At 44.9% G+C, this 27,275-nt stretch overlaps 1 protein-coding gene across 2 annotated transcripts in view; it reads left to right on the top strand.

Annotated features, from left to right (window-relative positions):
- Window positions 1-27,275, top strand: part of DOP1B (DOP1 leucine zipper like protein B) — a 232,104-nt gene that overhangs the window by 104,299 nt on the left and 100,530 nt on the right. For both annotated transcript variants that reach the window (XM_068270459.1, XM_068270460.1), the window contains exons 3-7: window positions 9,106-9,287; window positions 11,767-11,937; window positions 14,030-14,219; window positions 24,649-24,747; window positions 26,011-26,134. In XM_068270459.1, coding sequence (XP_068126560.1) covers window positions 9,106-9,287; window positions 11,767-11,937; window positions 14,030-14,219; window positions 24,649-24,747; window positions 26,011-26,134 — 766 coding nt within the window. The remainder of the gene's footprint in view (window positions 1-9,105; window positions 9,288-11,766; window positions 11,938-14,029; window positions 14,220-24,648; window positions 24,748-26,010; window positions 26,135-27,275) is intronic.

Raw genomic sequence — 27,275 nt, forward strand, 5'->3', positions numbered from 1 at the left:
CCTCTTTCAGGACTAATGACAGATCTATGGAAATATAAGGTATATATAAATGAAAAATGTGTTTAATGGACTCTAAACTTTATTCCCATCCTTAAAATTGATATATTTCTCATTTTCAAATTTTAATATGAAGGGAAATTAACCAGGATAGAAAGGACCAGTGTGGTCTGAATGATAAAACAACATATATTTTTCTTTTGAACGCTTTATGGTATTAGCTAGGGGTGTGGTGGAGGCGTGATTATAGAAGTGGCAAGGGGCGTGGCTTAAGTGTCCTCCTTTCTTATCTCAAAAAGTTGGGAGGTGGGAGGCTTAAAATTTATGATCAGTTTATTCTATGAAGAGACGGGCCTAGACAGGCTCAGATGACTGTAATTAAAAGGCTAATTGGAAAGCATCTGACTAGACTGCGCAGACAGATCTATTCTAGGCTGGAAGCTTGGCTGAGGCCAGCCATCTCTGACACGTCACAATAAACATAGGCTGAAGGCGGACAGGAAATGCAGGTTCTACAGTGCAGTCCATCAATTATCGCACCTCTCTGTGTCATTTAGAGCCATTGTGAGGCATGCAGGGATTTTCATTGATCCTGGTTTGTTTGCCAGGTCTAATAGTCTCAGCCTAATGTGAATAGTTTTTCATTTAGAAAGTACAGAGGTATGCGGCACCTTGCAGAGGATGATGGGAGATTTCACCTGTAGGGTGGGCTTATGGTAGACCAATGCTCAAATGCTAAGGACTGATCGAACCTTTCTACGCTTACCAGCATGCAGAATAGACACTATGGCCTCAATTCACTAAGCTTTATCAAACACTTTATCAAACATTTGATAATTTACCTCATGAGTAAAATCTAATTTTAAATTCACTTAGGTGTTATAGATTTATCGAATGTTTTATCGATAAAATGTTCAATAAATCTATAACAACTTAGTGAATTCAAAATTAGATTTTACTCATGATGTAAACTATCAAACGTTTGATAAAGTGTTTAATAAAGCTCTGTGAATTGAAGCCTATAATCCGGGTGTGCGGTTTGCAAACTCAATGGACTTTCTGCAAGGGTAATAATTGGTGCTTTTATCTTTTTACTTGTGTACTTAGGTTGCAAAAAAATAAAATGATGTGTCCATGATGCACAAGAGTGTCATTTTTCCGCCTGTCTGACCCTAATTTGTGTTTCTGAGGTGAGAGAAATGGCAGTCATGTGATTGCATGAAAGAGGAACCACAACAACATATTGTAGAATGCAGTAAATTATTAACGATACCTACATTTACGTTAAATAGCCTGGTTTCAGCATAAAAAGCACTATATCTATATACTGCTGTATATTGGTATGTAGCCCTGCTCTCCCACTAAGGCTTAGGCTGTTTTTTTTTTATCCCCCCCCCCCCCTCCCCCGAGCATTTTGGGACACCAGATATCTTTTCTAATGGCTTTATAACTCTCCGTAAACTAACATTCCACAGACGCCTGCCAAAACTAAAATTGTTGTCAGAAAGTACAGTAAATCAGAGAGATGGAAGGTTTTACAAAGGGCAAACACTGACTGAATGATTTAGAAATTCATATTGCAAACAAATAAGCTGTTTTATTGTTATTTGCATTACATTTCCTCATTAATAAGCACCTGCAGTGAACATTTTAAATGCATCTGGGCAATTCTGCATGTTACGCATTTGCATGGCTGCTATTTCTCTTCTAACAGTCCTGACTATGATGTAATATGACACAGGTAAGAGTTTTCAGCGCTCATGCATCGGCTTGACGTGACACCTTATTGTAAATAATCCCTCAGGGTTCTTGCAAGACGGTCCCCCCTTCGGGGTGTATGGCCACCCCCCACCTCTCTGGCTCACTGTTGTCTCCGGTGTCGTCAGTGATCAGTGGATGGTTTATAATAAGGTGTCACGGCAAGCTGACGCATAAGCGCTGTTTCCAAAACAACTTCTGAAAACTCTTACCTGTGTCATATCACATCATCGTCAGGACTGCTAGAAGATAAATAGCAGCCATGCAGCATGCAGAATGCGCATTGAGACCCAGTGTGGTAGCTGGATCTGGTGATTCGCTAGCTGGAGGGGGGACTGTCTTGCTGAGTAGTGGGTGGTTTATAATAAGGGGTCATGGCAAGCTGATGCATGAGCGCTGTTTCCAAAACAACTTCTGAAAACTCTTACCTGTGTCATATCACATCATCGTCAGGACTGCTAGAAGATAAATAGCAGCCATGCAGCATGCAGAATGCGCATTGAGACCCAGTGTGGTAGCTGGATCTGGTGATTCGCTAGCTGGAGGGGGGACTGTCTTGCTGAGTAGTGGGTGGTTTATAATAAGGGGTCATGGCAAGCTGATGCATGAGCGCTGTTTCCAAAACAACAACTGTGAACTTATTTGGCTATCTGTACATAGCTGGGAAGTGGGCCACATTCAGTTGAACTTGATTAAAATAAAGATTGGAGCTTTAGCATAATTGTCGTTCCCGTGTGTGTGGTGCATGTTAATGACTTATGGTGTGATTTGTCAGCGCTGAAACACTAAAATCTCTTGTTTAATTGCAGGTAAGAGTTTTATTGCACAATAGTTTTTTTAAGCGAACCTGAGCTCAGATCGTCCTCTGCTCTAAAAGATACACAACAGCATAATAACCTTTTTAGAAAAAAAGTCTTTGTTACAGCTGATACAAATCCTGCAATAAATCTGCACTGTGTCTACTTCCTGACTCATGGAGGCAGATTTATTGTTAACAGGCTGTGCTTTCAAATGAGCTTATCTGCCATCTCTGCCGTGGCAGTCATGTGACTCAGGGGAGAGATCAGATTACAACTTATAATTAAACACAGATGGGGAATTAAACCATATAAGCTCTCTACATACATACAGGGTTTATTTCTCTGTTTTCCTTCTGTCCTGTGGAGGTTCAAGTCCACTTTAAAGAATCCAGAGCAGGTTTTCTGGATCTCACATGCTCTCTAACGTCAGCAGAAGCTGTCTTCACAAATCTCTTCCTAATTTACTGGGCACTGGCACAACCCTTGTGGTACCTTGGAGAAGTGGTCCCCAGTGCCCCCCTCCTCCTCACTGCAGCTATGTACGCTCCACACATAATATAGGACACAGACGGAGAAGGGTTAGCAGGGAGGGTGGCACAGTTTGTAGTTTATGCATGCTTTTTTGGATAATTTAACTTTGGGTATTTAAGAGAACAGCAGAAAGGAGGCTTAGGTGACTTGAAAGCTTCCTTTTCCTGGTGGTGGAACCTGTTTCTGAGGCTCAGTCACGGGTTCCATTGTCATCAGGCAGAACGGCTGTTATTGTGAGGCTGGCAGAGCGGGTTGGGTCAGTGCTGACCAATGCTGGCAGTGTGTGTCCTGTATAGGCTGTGTGTGTACATTTCACTGACAGGCCTGAGCTGCTGATCACATGCTACAGAGCAGATAACACAACACTCCTTCTCTCTGTGCTGCCGCCTAGCAGACTGTTCTCCTGTCACAGCATACAAGGCTGAGAAAACTGCTGTGTGGAATGTGGTCCTGAATACACTCAGAGCCAAGCCTCAGTCAGGCCGCTAGACACAGCCTGAAATGCAGGCAATCTGAGCATCATTTGTGATAATCGGTCTCTGCGCTTATCTTGTTGAAGTGTCGGTTTTTTTCAAATTCAACCTCAAAATTGCCCCTTAATTATAACACCGTTATGATTTTGCTCCCTGGTAAAATGCAGTAGAGCGGTGCTGTCCAACTTCACGGGTATGGAGGGCCAAATTTTTTTCACACTACATGGTGGAGGGCCTATTTCAATAGGGATCCCGCTATTTAACCCCACCTATGAAAAATACACAATCTGGCAGCATTTCTCACAAAATACACATGATCTTGCAGCTGATTCCCCTGCTCTGACAGCAGTTTTGCCCACAACATACACATGCCCTGACAGCAGTTTTCCCACAACATACACATGCTCTGACAGCAGTTTTCCCACAACATACACATGCTTTGACAGCAGTTTTTCCACAACATACACATGCTCTGACAGCAGTTTTGCCTACAACATACACATGCTCTGACAGCAGTTTTGCCCACAACATACACATGCTCTGACAGCAGTTTTCCCACAACATACACATGCTCTGACAGCAGTTTTGCCCACAACATACACATGCTCTGACAGCAGTTTTCCCACAACATACACATGCTCTGACAGCAGTTTTGCCCACAACATACACATGCTCTGACAGCAGTTTTGCCCACAACATACACATGCTCTGACAGCAGTTTTGCCCACAACATACACATGCTCTGACAGCAGTTTGCCCACAACATACACATGCTCTGACAGCAGTTTTGCCCACAACATACACATGCTCTGACAGCAGTTTTGCCCACAACATACACATGCTCTGACAGCAGTTTTGCCCACAACATACACATGCTCTGACAGCAGTTTTGCCCACAACATACACATGCTCTGACAGCAGTTTGCCCACAACATACACATGCTCTGACAGCAGTTTGCCCACAACATACACATGCTCTGACAGCAGTTTGCCCACAACATACACATGCTCTGACAGCATTTCCTGCAATATTCACATGATCTGGCAGTGCTTCCCGCATTATATACATGATCTGGCATTGTTCCTGCAAAATTCACATAATCTGGTAGTGTTTCCGTGAAAATACATCTGGAAGCATTTCCCCCTTCATCTTCTGGAAGCATTAATGTCCCCCCACAAGAACACCCGATAGAATTTTCCCCTCCAAAAAACACATCAGGCAGCGTTCCCCTTTAATAAAATGTTCCCCTTTAACAAATGTCTTACCCAAAGACTCTGTTTTAAGTACTGGCTTAAGCTAGGATTTGTACCCCGTTCAAAGGCTCAAACACTATACCAAAAACCCTTAAAGTGGACCTTAAATGTTGTACAGAATAGCAGGAAAACATAGAGAAGGGCACCCGTATGTATTTAGAGAGTTTAGCCTGTCTAATTCCCTCGCATATGTGACTAATTACAACTGTAATTTGATCTTTCAGCTGTGTCAACTCAGGAATCTCCTCTGCCACGGCAGAGCAGCTAATTTGTAAACACAAAATGTTAACCTTAGGTCTACTTCCACAAAAGCAAAGAAATTAAATTCTGTTGCATATCTTTCACAGCAGAGAGGAAGTTCTGCGTTCATGTCAGCATTAACCAGCATGCTATCTATCTACACTCCCTACATGCCCTAGCAGACTTCCTATCCTTTAAAGCCCCTCCTACCCCTCACAGTACCCTTCCCCTTAGCATTACGCCCCCCCCCCCCCTCCCCACCCCCCAAAAAACCAAATCTTTTATAAACTTGCCTCCTATACCTCCAAAGCATTCTTGTCTATTGAGGGAATCTGGAGCTGGTTTCTCTGAGCCTGAATGACCAGAGCCCAGATTACATAGTTTATGTGTAAAATTGCTGAATGTTGTTTTGGCACTGAGGAAGTTTCGGCACAGCTGTATTTGTCACCCGCACCCGGCATCACATCCTGTGCCGGAACAGATCATCTTTTTGGCTGCCTATATTTACCAAACACTTCTCTATTACCTGCTTGTACTCTGTGCCCAAATACCTGTGTGTTACTAGATTATTTGCAGATTAGTGGTGGTTGATGATGGTCCCAAATTGGCAGTTAAACATACGGTAATTTACTGACAGTGCTGGTGACGACTGAGGTAGATGAGTTGTGATGTCACACTGTGATAATGTTAAAGTGGATCCGAGTAAAACTTTTACTCATTGCATGATTGTGTTCTTTTCATATAGTTTATAGGGCATTCCTCAAGCCAAATACTTTTTTGTTTTGTTTTAATACTCTAATTTCCTATAAATGAAACAAGCCTCGCCCACAACTCCTTTTGTGCCTTGACACTGTAGCAAGGGCTTATGGGAGCTCAGTCTGGGCAGGAGGAGGAGGTTACTAGCCAGTGATTTCAGAGGCAGGGGGGAGGAAGGAGGAGGAGAGGGGATTGAATTTACACACAGGCAAACTGATAGCATCTCCAGCCCTCAGCCTGCGACAATGTGACAAACAGAACATGGCTACCCTCATTGTATCACAGGAATTCCAGATCTGTCCATAAATAATCATAAGCTTTTGAAGCTGTTTACAGCTAGATATGCTGTGTAAACTATCTAAACTTTAGATAAGATATATAGACAAGTTACTTGTTATAGTTAGTTTTTCATCTCAGATCCGCTTTAAACATGGTGTCTGGTGTAGTGACCATCCTATTATTCTCTCAGCACCTGACCGGATGTTGGACATCAACATGGTGAATCTAAAGGTCCATACCCACGACACAATTTTTCAATCTTTTTTTTTTTAAGGCAAAAATTTTTTCCGTGATATTGTGTAATATCATTTAACTAAAATTTGTTAAATGAGGTTTCACGACACAGGTCACCCGTGGCGATTGCTCATTTTTAAAAGACCGCCATAGTGGATCATATTGTGGAGCATTGTTCCAATCCCCATTGACTTTCGTGGTAATTTGCCACAACCGTGTAGACAATTATTTACACAATTGTTTACACATGACACTTGCAGATTCAGACAGACTGATCTGGGAACGATCATTCGTCGGCGGGGAACCCCAATCCATCTGCCCGTGGGTACATAGCTTTAGATCTAGTGGATCCATCATCCTATATCAGCCTCTATGCCCCAATCTCCACCGCAGTCTTCACTCTATGTGCTGTGTCCCCACTTAGCCTCAGAAGACAAGTTGCATCTACCCAGCACACAGTTATACCCATGCTTTAATGTGCAAGATATAGGAACTGATGGGGTTAAAGACAACTGCAGCAATAGGTATATGGAGGCTGCCATTTAAGCAATACCAGTTGCCTGGCTATCCTGCTAATCCTCTGCCTTTAATACTTTTAGCCATAGACCCTGAACAAGCATGCAGCAGATCAGGTGTTTTTGACATTATTGTCAGGGCTGTCAAGATTAGCGGCATGTTTGTTTCTGGTGTTAATCGGACACTAGTGCAGCCAAGTAGACCAGCAGGGCTGCCAGGTAACTGGCATTGTTTAAAAGGAAATAAATATGGCAGCCTCCACATACCTCTCACTACAATTGTCCTTTAACCTCTTGAGGACCCTGAGTTTAAACCCCCCCTAGTGACCAGGCTATTTTTTACTTAATTGGCCACTGCAGCTTTAAGGCCTTGCTGCAAGGCCGTACAGCTCAGCACACAAGTGATCCCCCCCCCCTTTCTGCCCACCAACAGAGCTTTCTTTTGGTGTGGTCTTTACCCTGCCAGGATGTTTGTTTATTTTAATGTAAATATTTTCTTGTTTTTTTTTCTAATAAATAATATTTTTTTTAATACCCCACCCGTCTGTCCCTTCCTCCCCCCGCCAGCCAATCATAGCGATCGGCTGTCATAGGCTTCAGCTATGACAGCAGATCGCTCCTGTGTCCCCAGTACAGTGCTGCTGTGGATCGCAGCACTGTACACAGTAAATAGACAGTGTTTTCACCATCTAACAGTCTCCTAGCGGAGATCACCACTGGGAGACTGATGTTGGAGCGGAGCATTGGTAAGCGCGATCTCCTGCAAATCCCTGGCCAAGGACTTGACGCCAATTGGCTTTAGGCGGTCCTGGGGCTTCCGCCTTGGTCATGCCCATTGGCGTTAGGCGGACTTTAGGTAGTTAAGACAGTGGTACCTCTAAGACCCACCAGGCAGTGATACAGGCAGATATCATCCAGGGTCATGCACAGTAATCAGTTGTCAGTCCGTCAGTGGTGTACCGTTATGCAATATTGTAGTCAACAAGCCACAAGTCATACATTATTATAATATCGGGTACAACGGATGAGACAGGAGAGTGGTCAAAAACTAGCAAAGGTCGGTCTAGGCAGCAGAGGGATAGTCAGGTAAACAGGCACGGTATTAGGCAAGAGACACAAAGAAAACAGCCAGCAGCTAGCTCCAGCGGCTAGCACCTAACAGATCTGACAGCCTGTCAACCAACCACCACCACCAGTGACTAATACTAACCACCCCCCTGCCGCAAATTCTGCTGATATTGAACAGTAAACCTAACCCTATTCTCTCATGAGCCCTTCCTCTACCGATACCTAGCCGACCCCTCCCTACTGATACCCAATTCTGACTGACCCCCTCCACGCCACAAAATCCACCACCATATTCAACACAAAACCTAACCCTATTCTGACACTAGCCCTCCATCTACCAGTGCCTAATACCCCCCCCCCCCCCCTCCACACACACACACCCCAATAAGGACCCCCCCCGATACATTATCTGATCCCCCGATATCTGACCAACACCCCACCACCACCACCACCAATGCCTAACCCTGACCACATCCAGGAATTCCCACTGATATCCGTGCCACTATCGCTGATAGATTAGGGTGTCAGGCGCCTAATTATGATATCTTTAAAATGTGTAAGCGCTATAGAAGTACAGAGTAATAGTAATAGCTGAGTTATCTGTTCATCAGGTCTGATAGTTCATAAAATGAGCACACACACTGAAAAGAGATGATTTGCTGATAACATCACTCAGTCATAGTTTTATTGTAATTATTATTTATTGTATTTATAAAGCGCCAACATATTTCGCAGCGCTGCACAATATATAATTGGGTTAACATACAAGGTAGGACACACAAGGAGCTCACAAGAAAACGATCATGCAAATGTCTTTGATAACAGTAGTTCAGTGTCTTTGGTCAAAATAGTCTGTTGTAGTCCGTGAAACACAATGCAATTTTCCATCAGAGGGATCGAATTGATAATTTCCGACAGGTCCAATCTGATTTCCAATCATTTTTCTGATCGATTTTCCAATCACTTCTATACAAAATCGATCAGAAATCAGATTGGATCTGTCGGATATTATTGATTCGAACCATCTCTCTGATGGGACATTGCATGATGTGTACCAGGCATAAGAGGGGTGTCAGACAGTGAGATTGCATAATCAAGCTGGAAATACTGTAGGGGAGGGCCCTGCCAGAGGCTTACAATGTTACCAGTGATAACATCTAGGTTTCCTATGATACTAAACATTTTTTTCCTCTTTTGTAGGCGCTACAGAGCAATTTGAAGTACTGCTTACTGCCAAGACGTCTGATAATTAGCAAGAGATTGGCCCAATGCCTCCACCCAGCTCTGCCAAGCGGGGTGCACCTGAAAGCCCTGGAGACCTACGAAATCATTTTCAAGATAATTGGCACAAAATGGCTGGCCAGAGACCTCTTCCTGTACAGGTAAGGTACACCAGGATCTCCTGCTTTACAAGCCAGTGCACCTATTTATACTGTCTTAAAGGGACTCCGAGCACCTCTCACGGGCATGCCTTTAAGCCAGACGACTTCCAACAAAGTCGTGCTATGACCCCTCTGGAGGAGCCTCTTGCAATAGCCATGCATGTCACTTCCTCTTCCTGCTTCATTCAGTGATGCACTTCTCTAACAGAGAAGACAGGGGTGACCCAAAAGTTATAACATAGCCAAGATGGCAGTCGCAATTTTTAAATTGGAATCGAACGAAAATTATTTAGTGTAGAACGGCGATTCAGGCAGCAAATGAAAGAGGAGAGCACAAGCTACAGAATGGTATGCATCTTCAAGTACTTTGCAGTACTGGTCGGAGTCTTGAAGGCATGCCCATGAGAGGTGCTCGGAGTCCCTTTAAAGTCCTCTATTGCCCATGTGAGAACATGGTTTCTAATGTGATGCTAGGATGCAGGGAAATGTGTCCTGGCATCTACTGTTCTTCATAATTGTGGTGTCTTATGGTCACACCAAGTATACCCACCTGGCAGCTGTAAAAGACAAAAAAAACTGCCAGCTTCGGGAAGGAATCTTGTTTAGGTAAGACACGGGGAACACTATATGGGGGGGGGGGCACTGTACCTCTAGAGAAGCGATACGGTGGTTTATACTCAAATCGATTCATATTGGAGCATATACGGTACTGGTAGGTTATTTGGTCTTAAGGTGCATACACATGTTCTGTGTGACACCTTTCTCGAATGTTGCGCAATCAATATGGCAACACTGCAAGTAATGAGTGCTGTACAGACATGGCTTAGTTATACCCAAACTGACTGTGCTGTCCAATGGAATGGAGCAGAACAGTAATGATGGCGCATGAGGGGGTGGCTTCCAGTGGGGGGAGTAGGTAAAATTACAGTGTGCTCATCCATGCATGCATGCATGTATGTATGTAGTTTCTGATTGGCTGATTGTGATCACACCCCACTTCTCCCTTATTTTAGCCTACGGAGGCAGGAGACATAGGCCTGGATGCCTGGGTGCTCTAAATATACCATGCACTCACAGTGTGGGTTACTGCACGTGTTTATATCAGAGTAGCATGGGCTCGTAACTTCCGTACAATGCGCTCATAGCGCAGTCGCGGTACTCCACTTGTAATTGCCCAAGTAGCGGTAGATTGTCCACAAGGCTGTGTTCCCACTTGAGCTGAGAAATGAATATACAGTGGGATGCGAAAGTTTGGTCAACCTTGTTAATATTGATTTAATTTCTTTTTTGTAGTGCCCAAATGTATGCACCTGCCTAATTTTGTTTAAACAATTATTGCACACTTTCTGTAAGTCCAATAAACTTCATTTCACTTCTCAAATATCTTTGTGTGTGTCTCCTATATGATATACTTAACTGACATTTTTATCGTAACAACCAACGATTTATACAGCAAAATCATCACGATTAACCACTTGAGGACTCAGCCTTTACCCCCCCCCCCCCCCCCCCTCCCCCTTAAGGACCAGCGTGTTTTTTTTATGATCTGTGCTGGGTGGGCTCTGCAGCCCCCAGCACAGATCAGGTTGCAGGCAGAGCGATCAGATCGCCCCCCTTTTTTCCCCCCTATGGGGATGATGTGCAGGGGGGGTCTGATCGCTCCTGCCTGCTTGGAGGTTGCGGGGGGGGGGGGGGGGGGCACCTCAAAGCCCCCCTCCGCAGCAAAATTCCCCCCTCCTTCTCCTCCCTCTCACCCCTGGTGATCGAGGCTGCACAGGACGCTTTCTGTCCTGTGCAGCCTGGGACAGGCTGTCCTCTGTTACATGGCGGCGATCCCCGGCCGCTAATTGGCCGGGTATCGCCGATCTGCCTTACAGCGCTGCTGTAGCAGCAGCGCCGTTCAATGTAAACAAAGGAGACAAACGTCTCCTGCGTTTACATTTAGTCTGCCAGCCGCGATCAGCGGCTCGCAGGCTATTCACGGAGACCCGCTCCGTGATCTAACAGGAAATGGCCGCTCGCGCGCGCGAGCGGCCTTTCCTGATTAATTAGGGAGGCACCTGGCGACGCAGATGTGCGTCGCTGGTCCTCCAGCTACCACTTTGCCGCCGCACGGTAGGAGTGTGCGGTCGGCAAGTGGTTAACAAGGTTGCCCAAACTTTCGCATCCCACTGTATATATTCACACTTGTCAGCCTACAACATGTCCACTTACAGTAAATGGGTCGCACTTCTGTGCAGTCCGCGATAATTCCGGACAGGTGGATACGTTCCCCCTTATAGCCTATGGTGTTAACTCATCTGCCCCGGGCTCCAGCCGACCACAGCGGACCATATGAGTGGACACTACACTGTCCACTCCCGCTGGCTGCACATGGTCTGGCAGCAGATAGGAACCAAGCTTTATGCAGAATAATGTGATTATCTCTGTTCTGGGACTTGTCGAGGTTAATTCTGTGTGTTTTGTGCTCTCTTTAAAGTTCGGGCCTATTCCCATTGTTGTCCCATGCTGCCATGTCTGTGAAGCCCATCCTCCTGGGCCTGTATGAGACCTACTTCCTGCCCCTCCAGAGATCTCTGCTGCCCAGTCTGCAGGCATTCATCACTGGATTACTTCCAGGCCTAGAAGAAGGATCAGAGATATATGACAGGTAAGGACTGGAGGCCTGAGTACAAGTAGGAAGAGTCTAGGTTTTCATTGGAAGCATATAATAAACACAGACAAACCTGTGTATTCACTACAAATGTGGTCCAAGATTCAGCTTGTCAGGTTATCTCTGCAATCGACAGAATGAGTGGGAGCTAAGTCAGACCTTTCAACAAGGCTAATCAGATTTGGAAGACTAATAATAATAATAGGCCATACACACATCAAAGTTGCCAGGACTTTATTGTACCATCTGTAATATTTAATGTGGTTGCCCTTGGTTACTGTCGTCACCAATGATCAAATGACCGCACTTAGTCTGGTAGCTTGACATTCACATAGCTGTAGCAAATCGATGTAGACCATGGACACTCGCCAGCAGTAAAACAAAATGTATTGGCTTCACGCAGAAATACAAGGTGTTCATGTTGTCAGCAATCTCCTTTAGTCTTAGTTACATCAGCAAAGCAAGAATATGAATATCATTGCAGATCTTGGTGTAAGCAGCGTTGCAATCAGAAGTCAACGCTACTAAGCTAGGCTAAGTTCCATCAGAAGTTAGCTAAAATAGGCTACGGTGCAAGAAAGGAAAGCACCATAAAAGTAAATAGTGACAGTTAAGTACCCATAAAACTAGCGATCGCTCTTACAGTATATACAGGGAAACCTGTAGCTTTACAAGGGGTAACTAGATCCATCCCACTGTAGGTGGTGGGTGTGTCAATGTCAATCACATTTGGAGCTTTCTATTGGCTTCCCTGGTTGAGTGATTGACAGGCCATACTTTGCGCAGATGCGAAAACTCCAGACAGTTTCATCTGACCTGTACTCTGATTTCCTGAAATCTGTGTTTTGGAAAGTAGGAGATTCTTTATACCTGTCTGATCGATCCAATTCTGATTACTGTTGGACTAAAAAGTGATATGGAGGCTGCCATATTTATTTCCTTTTAAGCAATATGAGTTGCCTGGCAGCCCTGATGATCTTCTGCCTCTAATACTTTCAGCCACAGACCCTGAACAAGCATGCAGCAGATCAGGTGTTTCTGACATTATTATCCAATCTGACAAGGCTAGCTGCATGCTTTTTTCTGGTGTTATTCAAGACTTCTGCTGCCAAATAGATCAGCAGGCCTGCCAAGTAACTGGTATTGTTTAAAAGGAAATAAATATGGCAGCTTCCATATCACTCTTACCGCAAGTTCACTTTAATATTTTCTTTAAAGCATACCTGATTTAAGGCCAAGCACAGAGGTAAGTTAATGCTGGATCTTCATACTTCTCTGTTTTTTTTCCATTCCTCTCCTCATTCTCGCCGGTCTCTGTAATCACTCCTTGCAAAATGTTACCATCTGCTAAAGACAAATTTTCAGACAGGAAGGGGCGGGCTTACTGCGAAGTTCCCTCCTATCACCCTCCCTATCTCTCCCATCCCGGTATCCCGCCTCTTCCTGTCTGAAAATTTGACGTTAGCCGACACATTTTTCAAAGAGTGATTATGGAGAGCAGGGGGAACAAGGAGAAGAATGCATTAAAGTATGTGGATCCAGCATGAACATATCTCGGTGCTTAACTTAGCTAGCGTTGCCTTGGGTCGGTATACCTTAAAGTCCAAGGGCATCTCAATATTACTTTACAAATGCATGCCAACAATGTGGCTCATTATTAAAAAAAATCACTTTTACCTCTTCTTTTTACATTTAAAAGTTTAGCAGAGGCTTTGCCCAACTTCCAAGGCCTGCCCAACCTCAGGAATTTCAGATAAGGACTGGTATAATTATTCTATTGCACAAATTTGCAGAGAGCAAACAAAAGCTTTTATCAGTTAGGGGGTTGGAGAGATAGGGCACTGCACGTCAAAGAGTTTAGAGAAGCCACAGATGCTATCTTCACACCTTTCCCTGGATAGATAATAGGTAGTGAGGAGGGAACATTTCAGCTCCTATAGCCATTAGAAATAAGGACAAACAGCAGAAAAAAAATGGCACTTGGTTCCTTTTCAAGCTTTCTGATAAGTTTTTATTCCAGATATCAGCATGTAGCAGCTCCGATTCTGCCAGTCATGCTAATCTACTGTGTGTGTTCCCTGCTTCACAGGACTGATTTGTTGCTGCAGAAGCTGTCCATGGTGGTTGGCCAGGAAGTGTTCTACAGCTCTCTATGGGGCAGCGTCCTGGTCAGCAGCTCCATCCGCCTCCCGGCATCTCTCTTTGTGGTCAGTCACATCAACAGAGACTTACCGGCCAAAGCACAAACGTACATGCTGGGGAACGACAAGCAGCTGGCTGTGAGTATGCGTGCAACACTATGTGCATAGGATTGTCACTGAGAAAGGGGCGGGTCTAGATATGTCAACATGTTCTTGCTAGAACTGGAGGGGATGCAGAAAATCTATGTGTTTATACAGTAAGTCCAGCTGGTGTCATTTTCCCAAAACTACCAATCCTCAGTTCCTGGAAGCTGAATTGTGAAGTTCGGCATGGACTAGAAACTTCTGACGAGCTTCTACTCAGCCACAATCGAATCCATCCTGTGCTCTTCTATCCTAGTCTGGTACACTGGCTCCTCTGCCAGCGACAGACACAAACTACAGAGGGTCATCAAATCAGCGGAGAGAATCATCGGAAAACCACTTCCCCCTCTGGACCTACTCTACAACACCAGACTGCGCTCCAGAGCATTGCGGATTGCGAATGATCCCTCGCACCCAGGCGCCAGATTTTTCAGTTGGCTTCGTTCAGGCCAGAGGTATCGGGCCATCTACATCAGGACCTCTAGGCACAGGGACAGCTTCTTCCCCTCAGCTGTCAAATCACTGAACTCTCTAACAAACAAACAACAAACACAGAACATTTATATTGCGCTTTTCTCCTGGTGGTCTCAAAGCGCCAGAGCTGCAGCCACTAGGACGCACTCTATAGGCAGTAGCAGTGTTAGGGAGTCTTGCCCAAGGTCTCCTACTGAATAAGTGCTGGCTTACTGAACAGGCAGAGCCGAGATTCGAACCTAGGTCATCTGTGTCAGAGGCAGAGCCCTTAACCATTACACTATCCAGCCACCACTCACTCTAGACTCCCATCCCCCACCGCCATCACCAAAGGAAGAGAGGCCCCTCCTTAAGCCGTTTGTGCTTTACTTTACTAGCTGGAATAGTCTTTTTAACCATTTGCCGACCGCCCCCAGCCGATAGGCGGCGGCAAAGACTGAGCCCAAACGACCGCAATACGCCCATCGGCGGGGGCGGCTGCGGGAGTGGCTATGCGGCGATCGCGTCATTCGTGACGCGATCAGCCGCCGGGGACCCGCTCCGCCCACCGCTCGTAGTAACCCGCCGGCCGTTCGGAAGCGCCGGCGGGTTACTAGCACCCGGATCGCCGCTGCACATATGTATAATAGGCTTTGTAATGTATACAAAGCCTATTATACTGGCTGCCTCCTGCCCTGGTGGTCCCAGTGTCTGAGGGACCACCAGGGCAGGCTGCAGCCACCCTAGTCTGCACCCAAGCACACTGATTTCCCCCCCCCTGCCCCCTGATCGCCCACAGCACCCCTCAGACCCCCCACCTGCCCACCCCCCAGACCACTGTTTGCACCCAGTGACCCCCCTAATCACCCATCAATCACTCCCTGTCACTATCTGTCAACGCTATTTTTTTTATCCCCCCCCCCCTGCCCACTGCCCCCTCCTGATCACCCCCCCACCCCTCAGATTCTCCCCAGACCCCCCCCCGCCCCCGTGTACTGTATGCATCTATCCCCCCTGATCACCTGTCAATCACCCGTCAATCACCCCCTGTCACTACTACCCATCAATCAGCCCCTAACCTGCCCCTTGCGGGCAATCTGATCACCCACCCACACCAATAGATCGCCCGCAGATCCGACATCAGATCACCTCCCAAGTGCAGTGTTTACATCTCTTCTCTCCTCTAAACACTCACTAATTACCCATCAATCACCCCCTATCACCACCTGTCACTGTTACCCATCAGATTAGACCCTAATCTACCCCTTGCGGGCACCCAATCACCTGCCCACACGCTCAGATTGCCCTCAGACCCCCCCTTATCAATTCGCCAGTGCAATATTTACATCTGTTATTCCCTGTAATAACCCACTGATCACCTGTCAATAACCAATCAATCACCCCCTGTCACTGCCACCCATCAATCACCCCCTGTCACTGCCACCCATCAATCAGCCCCTAACCTGCCCCTTGCGGGCAATCTGATCACCCACCCACACCAATAGATCGCCCGCAGATCCGACATCAGATCACCTCCCAAGTGCAGTGTTTACATCTCTTCTCTCCTCTAAACACCCACTAATTACCCATCAATCACCCCCTATCACCACCTGTCACTGTTACCCATCAGATTAGACCCTAATCTGCCCCTTGCGGGCACCCAATCACCCGCCCACACACTCAGATTGCCCTCAGACCCCCCCTTATCAATTCGCCAGTGCAATATTTACATCTGTTATTCCCTGTAATAACCCACTGATCACCTGTCAATCACCTATCAATCACCCCCTGTCACTGCCACCCATCAATCACCCCCTGTCACTGCCACCCATCAATCAGCCCCTAACTTGCCCCTTGCGGGCAATCTGATCACCCACCCACACCAATAGATCGCCCGCAGATCCGACATCAGATCACCTCCCAAGTGCAGTGTTTACATCTCTTCTCTCCTCTAAACACCCACTAATTACCCATCAATCACCCCCTATCACCACCTGTCACGGTTACCCATCAGATTAGACCCTAATCTGCCCCTTGCGGGCACCCAATCACCCGCCCACACCTCAGAAAGTCCTCAGACCCCAGCCCTGATCACCTCGCTAGTGCATTGCTTGCATCTATTTCCCCCCTCTAATCACACCTTGAGACACCCATCAATCACCTCCTGTCACCCCCTAGCACACCTACCCATCAGATCAGGCCCTAATTTGCCCCGTGTGGGCTCCTGATCACTCGGCCAAACCCTCAGATCCCCCTCAGACCCCCTTCCGATCACCTCCCCAGTGCATTGATTGCATCTATTTTCCCCTCTAATCGCCCCCTGAGACACCCATCAATCACCTCCTGTCACCCCCCTAGCACTCCTATCCATCAGATCAGGCCCAAAACATCCTGTCATCTAAGAGGCCACCCTGCTTATGACCGGTTCCACAAAATTTGCCCCCTCATAGACCACCTGTCATCAAAATTTGCAGATGCTTATACCCCTGATCAGTCATTTTGAGAAATTTGGTTTCCAGACTACTCACAGTTTTGGGCCCGTAAAATGCCAGGGCAGTATAGGAACCCCATAAGTGACCCCATTTTAGAAAGAAGACACCCCAAGGTATTCTGTTAGGTGTATGATGAGTTCATAGAAGATTTTATTTTTTGTCAAAAGTTAGCGGAAATTGGATTTTTATTGTTTTTTTCACAAAGTGTCATTTTTCACTAACTTGTGACAAAAAATAAAATCTTCTATGAACTCACCATACCCCTAACGGAAAACCTTGGGGTGTCTTCTTTCTAAAATGGGGTCACTTGTGGGGTTCCTATACTGCCCTGGCATTTTAGGGGCCCTAAACCGTGAGGAGTAGTCTAGAAAACAAATGCCTCAAAATGACCTGTGAATAGGACGTTGGGCCCCTTAGCGCACCTAGGCTGCAAAAAAGTGTCACACATGTGGTATCGCCATACTCAGGAGAAGTAGTATAATGTGTTTTGTGGTGTATTTTTACACATACCCATGCTGGGTGGGAGAAATCTCTCTGTAAATGGACAATTGTGTGTAAAAAAAATCAAAAATGTGTCATTTACAGAGATATTTCTCCCACCTAGCATGGTTATATGTAAAAATACACCACAAAACACATTATACTACTTCTTCTGAGTACGGCGATACCACATGTGTGACACTTTTTTGCAGCCTAACTGTGCTAAGGGGCCCAAAGTCCAATGAGTACCTTTAGGATTTCACAGGTCATTTTGAGACATTTGGGTTCAAGACTACTCCTCACGGTTTAGGGCCCCTAAAATGCCAGGGCAGTATAGGAACCCCACAAGTGACCCCATTTTAGAAAGAAGACACCCCAAGGTATTCTGTTAGGTGTATGATGAGTTCATAGAAGATTTTATTTTTTGTCACAAGTTAGCGGAAATTGATATGTATTGTTTTTTTTTTCACAAAGTGTCATTTTCCGCTAACTTGTGACAAAAAAAAAATCTTCTATGAACTCACCATACTCCTAAAAGAATACCTTGGGGTGTCTTCTTTCTAAAATGGGGTCACTTGTGGGGTTCCTATGCTGCCCTGGCATTTTAGGGGCCCTAAACCGTGAGCAGTAGTCTAGAATCCAAATGCCTCAAAATGACCTGTGAATAGGACGTTAGGCCCCTTAGCGCACCTAGGTTGCAAAAAAGTGTCACACATGTGGTATCGCCGTACTCAGAAGAAGTAGTATATTGTGTTTTGGGGTGTATTTTTACACATACCCATGCTGGGTGGGAGAAATATCTCTGTAAATGGACAATTGTGTGTAAAAAAAATCAAACAATTGTCATTTACAGAGATATTTCTCCCACCCAGCATGGGTATGTGTAAAAATACACCCCAAAACACATTATACTACTTCTCCTGAGTATGGCGGTACCACATGTGTGGCACTTTTTTGCACCCTAAGTGCGCTAAGAGGCCCAAAGTCCAATGAGTACCTTTAGGATTTCACAGGTCATTTTGCGACATTTGGTTTCAAGACTACTCACGGTTTAGGGCCCCTAAAATGCCAGGGCAGTATAGGAACCCCACAAATGACCCCATTTTAGAAAGAAGACACTCCAAGGTATTCCGTTAGGAGTATGGTGAGTTCATAGAAGATTTTTTTTTTGTCACAAGTTAGCGGAAAATGACACTTTGTGAAAAAAAACAATTAAATTCAATTTCCGCTAACTTGTGACAAAAAAAAAAAAATCTTCTATGAACTCACCATCCTCCTAACGGAATACCTTGGGGTGTCTTCTTTCTAAAATGGGGTAATTTGTGGGGTTCCTATACTGTCCTGGCATTTTAGGGGCCCTAAACCGTGAGGAGTAGTCTTGAAACGAAATTTCTCAAAATGACCTGTGAAATCCTAAAGGTACTCATTGAACTTTGGGCCCCTTAGCGCAGTTAGGGTGAAAAAAAGTGCCACACATGTGGTATCGCCGTACTCAGGAGAAGTAGTATAATGTGTTTTGGGGTGTATTTTTCCACATACCCATGCTGAGTGGGAGAAATATCTCTATAAATAGACAATTGTGTGTAAAAAAAATAAAACAATTGTCATTTACGGAGATATTTCTCCCACCCAGCATGGGTATGTGTAAAAATACACCCCAAAACACATTATACTACTTCTCCTGAGTACGGCAATACCACATGTGTGGCACTTTTTTGCAGCCTAACTGCGCTAAGGGGCCAAAAGTCCAATGAGCATCTTTAGGCTTTACAGGGGTGCTTACAATTAGGCACCCCCCAAAATGCCAGGACAGTGAACACACCCCACAAATGACCCCATTTTGGAAAGTAGACACTTCAAGGTATTCAGAGAGGAGCATAGTGAGTCCGTGGCAGATTTCATTTTTTTTTTTGTCGCAAGTTAGAAGAAATGGAAACTTTTTTTTTTCTTTTTTTTGTCAGAAAGTGTCATTTTCCGCTAACTTGTGACAAAAAATAAAATCTTCTATGAACTCACCATGCCTCTCACTGAATACTTTGGGATGTCTTCTTTCCAAAATGGGGTCATTTGGGGGGTATTTGTACTATCCTGGAATTTTAGCCCCTCATGAAACCTGACAGGTGCGCAGAAAAGTCAGAGATGCTTGAAAATGGGAAAATTCACTTTTGGCACCATAGTTTGTAAACGCTATAACTTTTACCCAATCCAATAAATATACACTGAATGTTTTTTTAATCAAAGACATGTAGCAGAATAACTTTCGCGCTCAAATGTATAGGAAATTTTACTTTATTTGAAAAATGTCAGCACAGCAAGTTAAAAAAGTCATTTTTTTGCCAAAATTCATGTCTTTTTTGATGAATATAATAAAAACTAAAACTCGCAGCAGCAATCAAATAGCAGCAAAAGAAAGCTGTATTAGTGACAAGAAAAGGAGGTAAAATTCCTTTAGGTGGTAGGTTGTATGACCGAGCAATAAACCGTGAAAGCTGCAGTGGTCTGAATGGAGAAAAAGGCTCTGGTCCTTAAGGGGCGAAAAGACTGTGGTCCTCAAGTGGTTAAGCATGTCTGTACTGCAGAACTCTCTGGACTCTCTGTTTCTGTTATATAATTACTGTATTGTATGTTGTCTGATGCATGCTATCGTGTTATTTTGGTGTTTGTCATTTCCTGTATCTAAGCCCTGCTCTGTGCCAAGCCCAATTCCGGGCACGACCCAGTCGTACTTGGCGGAAATAAAAATTCTGATTCTGAGGAAAGGCAGAATATGATTGGTGAATGACAGGCACTGCAATTAATTGAACCTAATGCTAGGTACACACAATGCAATGTCCCATCAGATTGATGGGTCGAAATTGGATCGCTTTTCAGATCACTACTGCACGAAATCTATCTCGTTATAAATTGAGAGCAGATCGGACATGTCGGAAATTATCCTTTGGCCCTTCGATCTAACAGGAAGTTGAAGGCATTGCCTAAAGATCTAGAATGTTGGATCCTTGCCAACGCCCCGCTGACCCCAGAATGTCGCACTTACCCATAGAGACAGAAAGCATTGCTAGCCTGTAGGCTTCTATCGTGTCTGTACATAGCTCAAACCCAAACTGCCCAAAAGGAATCGAGTACAAGCAAACCGAATTGGCAGTACAGGTAATAATACTCTGACTTAATGTACTGAGAATAAAGCAATATATTGCTCCGTGGGTTGCCCAAGGGTTGCCCAAGTCAGCAGTGTTCAATGACTTATGGGTTACCTCAATAACTTAAAGAGAAACTCCGACCAAGAATTGAACTTTATCCCAATCAGTAGCTGATACACCCTTTTACATGAGAAATGTATTCCTTTTCACAAACAGACCATCAGGGGGCGCTGTATGACTGATATTGTGGTGAAACCCCTCCCACAAGAAACTCTGAGTACGTACTCTTGGCAGTTTCCTGTCTGTGAACCTTGCTGCATTGTGGGAAATAGCTGTTTACAGCTGTTTCCAACTGTCAAAAAAGCATGCAGCAGCTACATCACCTGCCAGCAGTAAAAATGTCACCATGTGATAAATGTCAGACTGTAAATCAGGGATTTAAAAGATTTTACAATGGGCAAACATTGACTAAATCATTTATACATAATTATTATAAAAATGAAGCACTTTTTTTATTACATTATTTTCACTGGAGTTCCTCTTGAAGGTTAATAATTGAATGAAGTTATTGAGGTAACCCATAAGTCATTGAACACTGCTGACTTGGGCAACCCACGGAGCAATACATTGCTTCATTCTCAGAACATTAGGTCAGGTCCTGACGGACAAAATCTCAAAAGGGATTAAGACCCAATCCTTGCAAGCAACAGTAATTGGATGTGTATATGAGGCTTTAGGTTGAGTAATGCAGGGGAAGTATATTGCATCACAGCCTCGTTTTAAGACATCCTCCACACACTGATGGAGATGCACTAATGTTTTACTTATTTCTGTTGGTTACAGTACGCAATAGTCACTGAGCATATGCTGATGCAGTACATGATGAGGGCTTATCTTCCAATCTGCATGTTAGATGATCCGTAGTTCCAGTTATAGGCCAACCTGACCTATTTAGAAGCACTGAAGAGAGTCAGCATAATAAAATGTCTCTGTACAATGGCACAATGTAAAGGACCTTATAAAAAACAATTGCAATTAATAATAGGCAGGGAAATTTCAGATTGACCACACTGGAAGCCGTATTGTCCCATTTCTGTGACTTTGGTTACGTTTTAGTTACATTTTAAATGTTTGCTTGTCATACATTCAGTCACTGGGAACTTGTGGTGAGAGGGATATGGAGGCTGCCATATTTATTTCCTTTTAAACAATACCAGTTGCCTGGCAGTCCTGCTGATCTTTATGGCTTCAGTAGTGTCAGAATCGCACACCTGATCCAAACATGCGGCTAGTCCAGTCAGACTGCAGTCAGAAACGCCTGATCTGATGCATGTTTGTTCAGGATCTGTGGCTAAAAGTATTAAGGTAGCCATACACTGGTCGATTTGCCATCAGATCGACCAACAGATAGATTCCTCTCTGATCGAATCTGATCAGAGAGGGATCGTATGGCTGCCTTTACTGCAAACAGATTGTGAATCGATTTCAGCATGAAACCGATCACAATCTGTGAAGCTTCCGCTGCCGCCGCCCCCCTGCATACATTACCTGCTCCGGACGGCGCGACTCCCCTGGTCTCCGCTGTCTTCTTCTCCGTGCTGGGCTCCGGGTCCGGCTGGCTCCACTGAACTTCCTGCCGGGGGAAGCTTAAACAGTAGAGGGCGCTCTACTGTTTAAACTTCCTGCCGGGACAGGAAGTTCAGTGAAGCCGGCCGGACCCGGAGCCCAGCGCGGAGAAGAAGACAGCGGAGACCGGGGGAGTCGCGCCGGCCGGAGCAGGTAATGTATTGCCGCTAGTGTCGGTCGTTGGGCATTCGAACACCGCTATCGACGCACTCCCGACCCGCCGCCGATCGAGCAAAATCTTCCGCACGGACGAATCGACGGGAACGATTGATTTCGGACAGAAATCGATCGTTCTGTCAGCGTTTGCGCAACGATTTCACAGCAGATTCAATCACAGTGATCGAATCTGCTGTATATCGGCGGTAAAATCGTTAGGTGTATGGGCTCCTTTAGAGGCAGAGGATCAGCAGGACAGCCAGGCAATTTTCATAGTTTAAAAAGAAATAAATGTGTCAGCCCTCATATCCCTCTCACTTCAGGTGTCATTTAAGAGTCCTTAGGTGCAGCTGCTGGGTCACTTGTTCTGTAAAATTCAAAGAACTATAGTTTTATTGTCCCAGACAAATTCTATAATTACCGTGAACTTTTGCAATACATCCTGGATATATCCTGTATATACATTTCACAATGGTCTCTCTATGTAATAAGTATGAAGAAAGGCATTGAAGCCTGATGAATATAGGTGGACAGCACTATGCCGTCATGTAATCTGGCAAGTAGGAGGTCTAATAACTGTTGCTTCTTGCTTGGTTCAAAAAAGTAATATTTCATTTTCATTTGTAATGAAGCTCCTATGTGGTTCAAAAATTTAAACAGGTGTTTGACTTTGGCCAAGAGTGCCAAATATGTAAGATACTATCAGACTCCACTCAATGTAATTCTGTACAACATTGAAAAGTTAACAAGCTTTTGCCTAAAGCCCTGCTGATAGGTACTAAATGAGCAAGGAAGGCAGCTGTAGACCCGTCTGCCCTTATCTCCTCCTCCTCCATTCTCTTGTCATCTCTCCCACTGAGAAGAAGCTAAAGGGGACAGAGATGCATTCACAGTGGATCCGCGAAGTCCATACGCTCACATTTACTTTCTCGTGTTTCTGGTTCGCTCGAGTCGCCATAGGTCCGGTTCACCTGCCGCCAGTCATTTGGTTCCACAGTCACCTTTGCTACCGCTGCTCAGGTCGACTGCAAGAGAGAAATGCCAGTATACAGGTTAGAGCCCCAGCAGAAGCATATGGGGCTCCCCACTAGATTGCAGTGGGAATCCTCCCTTTGTTATTGGCACACCAATGAGTAAACCAATGAGAATTCTCCCTGGGGAGAGAGGATTCCCATTGGTCTGTTGCATTCCAATGGGGGACTGATGCTTCTGCCGGGGCTCTGACCTGTATACCAGTGCTTCTCCCTGCAGTGGACCTGAGAAGCAGTGGAACCAAAGGTGAGTAAAATTTTCGAGACATATTTGGTAACTGTCCTAGTGAGAACGGAAACTAGAAACTTTCTAAGGAACAGAAGCTGTATGCATGTGATTCTATTGACTTGACATTCCAATCTGATCAAGAATTTGATTTTCTTCTAGTGATAATCATGTCTAGGAGAGCTGATGGAGAAGCAATGTGTTAGATCAGCTGATGGATTTGCAAAACTCTGATTGGTTTGTATACACATCATGCTTTATCACATGATCATGACTAGCAAATCAGCGCTGCGTAATATGTTGGCGCTTTATAAATACAATAAATAAATCAATCAGAGACTTGTAGATCTATCAGCTGACCAAACTGATCACATGCTTCTCCACAAGTTCTCCTAGACATGACCCTCACTATTTCCTTCAATACTGGGGGCTTGATTCACAAAGCCGTGCTAACTGTTTAGCACGGGCGTGCTAAACAGTTAGCACGTGAAGTGCGGACTTTTGCACGCGATCGCGGCACTTCACGTGCTAACTGTTTAGCACGGCTTTGTGAATCAAGCCCTGGGAGTGCATCTGCCAGGCTTCCTCCCGCAAGTCCTGTGCTTATAGCATGACGCAGTCCTGTTCTGCCCCATAGACCCGTAGATAACTGTCTGATGGCAATTCATGCACAATGAATTAATAGAAATCATTTTCACTATTATTTGTATGACCGGTGATATTAATAGAATTTAGTGGACATTTTTGCATTAACTATGGTTCTCTTTGAATTTATATTTGCATTTTAGCATTTAACTATGTCTTTCTTTTTACCTCCAGATGAGATCTCTCTGCATTTCTGTAATGGATTCCAATGTTCTCGTCCAGAGGAACACCCTGGAAATTCTGCTCTTCTTCTTCCCTTTCCACACATCGCTGGTAAGAGGGCCAAATCTGAGTTGGATTGTCATCCGCCAACTCATCATTGTTGTGCTGTGCTGGGTGGAGTCAGCTGGCAGCTATGAATGTTTATTTCTCCCCAGAGACAGATGAGCAGATCTCCAGGCAGATCAAAGGAAGCATGTCAAAGACCTTCATAAAATGTGAAGCCTTGTACACATGTATGAGGAATGTCGCCCAATGTGATGACACGTGACGAAACCCCCGGTGCTGTCCCAGCCCCCCCCCCCCCCCCCCCCCCCCCAGTGTAAAATGTGGTGCCCCATGCTGTATACTTTACATGTCAGTGTCCGCTGCTGGCTTTGGTCTCCGTCCACATACATGTGCACCATGGGGTTGCCGGTGTGTACTTGGGCGTGTGTGTGATGTCACACACGCGCCCACGTTATACTGGCAACCACCTGGGGAACCTTTTGCATTCCATCATTAGGGATAGGCATCAGGAAGAAGTTAATATCAGGATGGAGGTTAGTGTTAGGTGTTATGAAGGGGTGTTAAGTTCTTTCAGGGGATGTTAGAGCTTAAGGAAGGGATAACTTTAGTGATCAAGACTAGAAATTAGAGAGAAGGATCGGTTAGGGTTAGTTAGTCTGCATGGTGTTTGGGAGGAAAGGGGGGTCTTTGAGTTTGACCTGAAATCACTGACCATTTAGTAGAGTATTAGTAAGGTGGTTTTATTGATACTCTTAGGGCCGGTTTACACAGGTTGCTGTCGGCGGCTCATTTTGCTATTGCCAAGTGCTTTTCTGCTATCCTGCTAGCTGTTATCTCATCATCATGTTGCATTTGAGCCTTAAGCGGATAGACTGCAACCACGAAACGCTGCAATGCCAGAAACTACATGTAGCTTTTGGGAAATCTTGATCGTCCGAGGCGCTTAACTAAATGATGGCAGTCGACCGTAAACGGCATAAGATGAACGCTCCAATTTATCTCAGTCATGATACTGTCGCAATATGGTGGCTCTTGATTGGTAAAATAGCAGTTTCCTCACTTGAAGTTTAACACCTATTGACAATATCTGTCAGCAGATTGCATCCCTTTGAGCTGTAGCCGAGATATTTGTCTTATTGGCTTGATGTAGCATTTGGATTGAGCTGCCACAGTTACTTCTGTACACCACAGTTTTATTTGGGGGGGCACACGTTGTACTGAAGTTTGATTTTACCATTCCTCTGTGACAGTAAGAGAGTTTTGTTAACAATGCAATAACTGTTTCTGCCTGTGTCACCCTGTGTGTAGGAGACCAGCGACAGCCCCATATCCCTCCAACGCTCCGACTTCATCCACATCCTCTCTGCTGCCATCCAGACTGTACTGAGAAGAGACATGTCTCTGAATAGGAGGCTCTTTGCATGGCTGCTGGGTAAGAAGTCTTCATGGGTCATATACAGCAAAAATCAATAATTAACAAATAACATTTGTAAAGCGCTTTTATCCCGTTCGACTCAAAGCCCATAAGCATGGCTCAGACCAATAATTGGTTGATTGGTAAATCGTGGTACAGAGGAAGAATTCTATAAGTCTATAAATGCCCTGCTAAAGAGGTGGCTACTCCACCTGTAATGACTCTATGTAGTATAGGAGCATTGTCACAATCCTCAATTGTATAAAGTAATAATACGATAAAAAGATACAAAGGCTTGTCAAACTGCTTGTCAAAATGCTGAGTAGTTCCAAAGATTTCGGCAGCTGATATCCGGTGACAATAAAAATGGAGGTTCAGTGGGTTGAGCTCCTGATGTGGAAACTTGGGCGCTGCAAAGACCACAATGCTGATTACAGCTATAGCGGCCCCCAGTGGACAATTTGGGCACAGGAGGCAACAAGTATAGCTGAAGCACTGGGGCGATGGAGGGGCCAAAAGGGTTGGATATTGTGGCATAGATAGTAGTGGTAATTAAAACCGCCGGGACTTTTGAAGGAGCAGGGTGAGATGTTTTTTTGACCACGCCTTGCCCCCAAATTTCCCGGCGCCATTTTTGCATGTATGCAGGATTAGAGCCTTATGTCTCTGTCCTCTTCACTTCCTGTCCTTATGGCAATAATAAGTCTCCAAAATTTTAACTCTTTCCCAAACTATAACTGTTCTTTAAAGGACAACTATCGATTCATGTTTTTTAAACTGGGCTATGGATGGCTTGTGTAGGTGTTCCTAAATACTGCTGTATATCACCTCCTGCTTATCGCGTCCTTTTACTGTTACACACTCACAATGAATTGCAGCTTTTGCCTCTGTTGTTTAACATGAAAAGTAGGAAAATGCTTACACAGCTACTTAGACATAATTCGTACAATGTAATTATAGAACAGTTGGTTATTGATAGTTGTCTTTTGAAGGGACCTTGAGCAGAGCAAAAAAGGAAATCTGGACTTACCTGGGGCTTCCTCCGGCCCTCGGTAGCCCACGTATCCTCTTCTGTGGTCCTGCTGGCGGCTCTGGTAATCCGCCAACTTTGGCTGAAGCGTCCTGCGCATGCGCGTTTCCCTAAAGACTGGACCGCGCA

The sequence above is a fragment of the Hyperolius riggenbachi genome, chromosome 2 (assembly GCF_040937935.1).
Source record: "Hyperolius riggenbachi isolate aHypRig1 chromosome 2, aHypRig1.pri, whole genome shotgun sequence".
In the NCBI taxonomy this organism is placed as follows: domain Eukaryota; kingdom Metazoa; phylum Chordata; class Amphibia; order Anura; family Hyperoliidae; genus Hyperolius; species Hyperolius riggenbachi.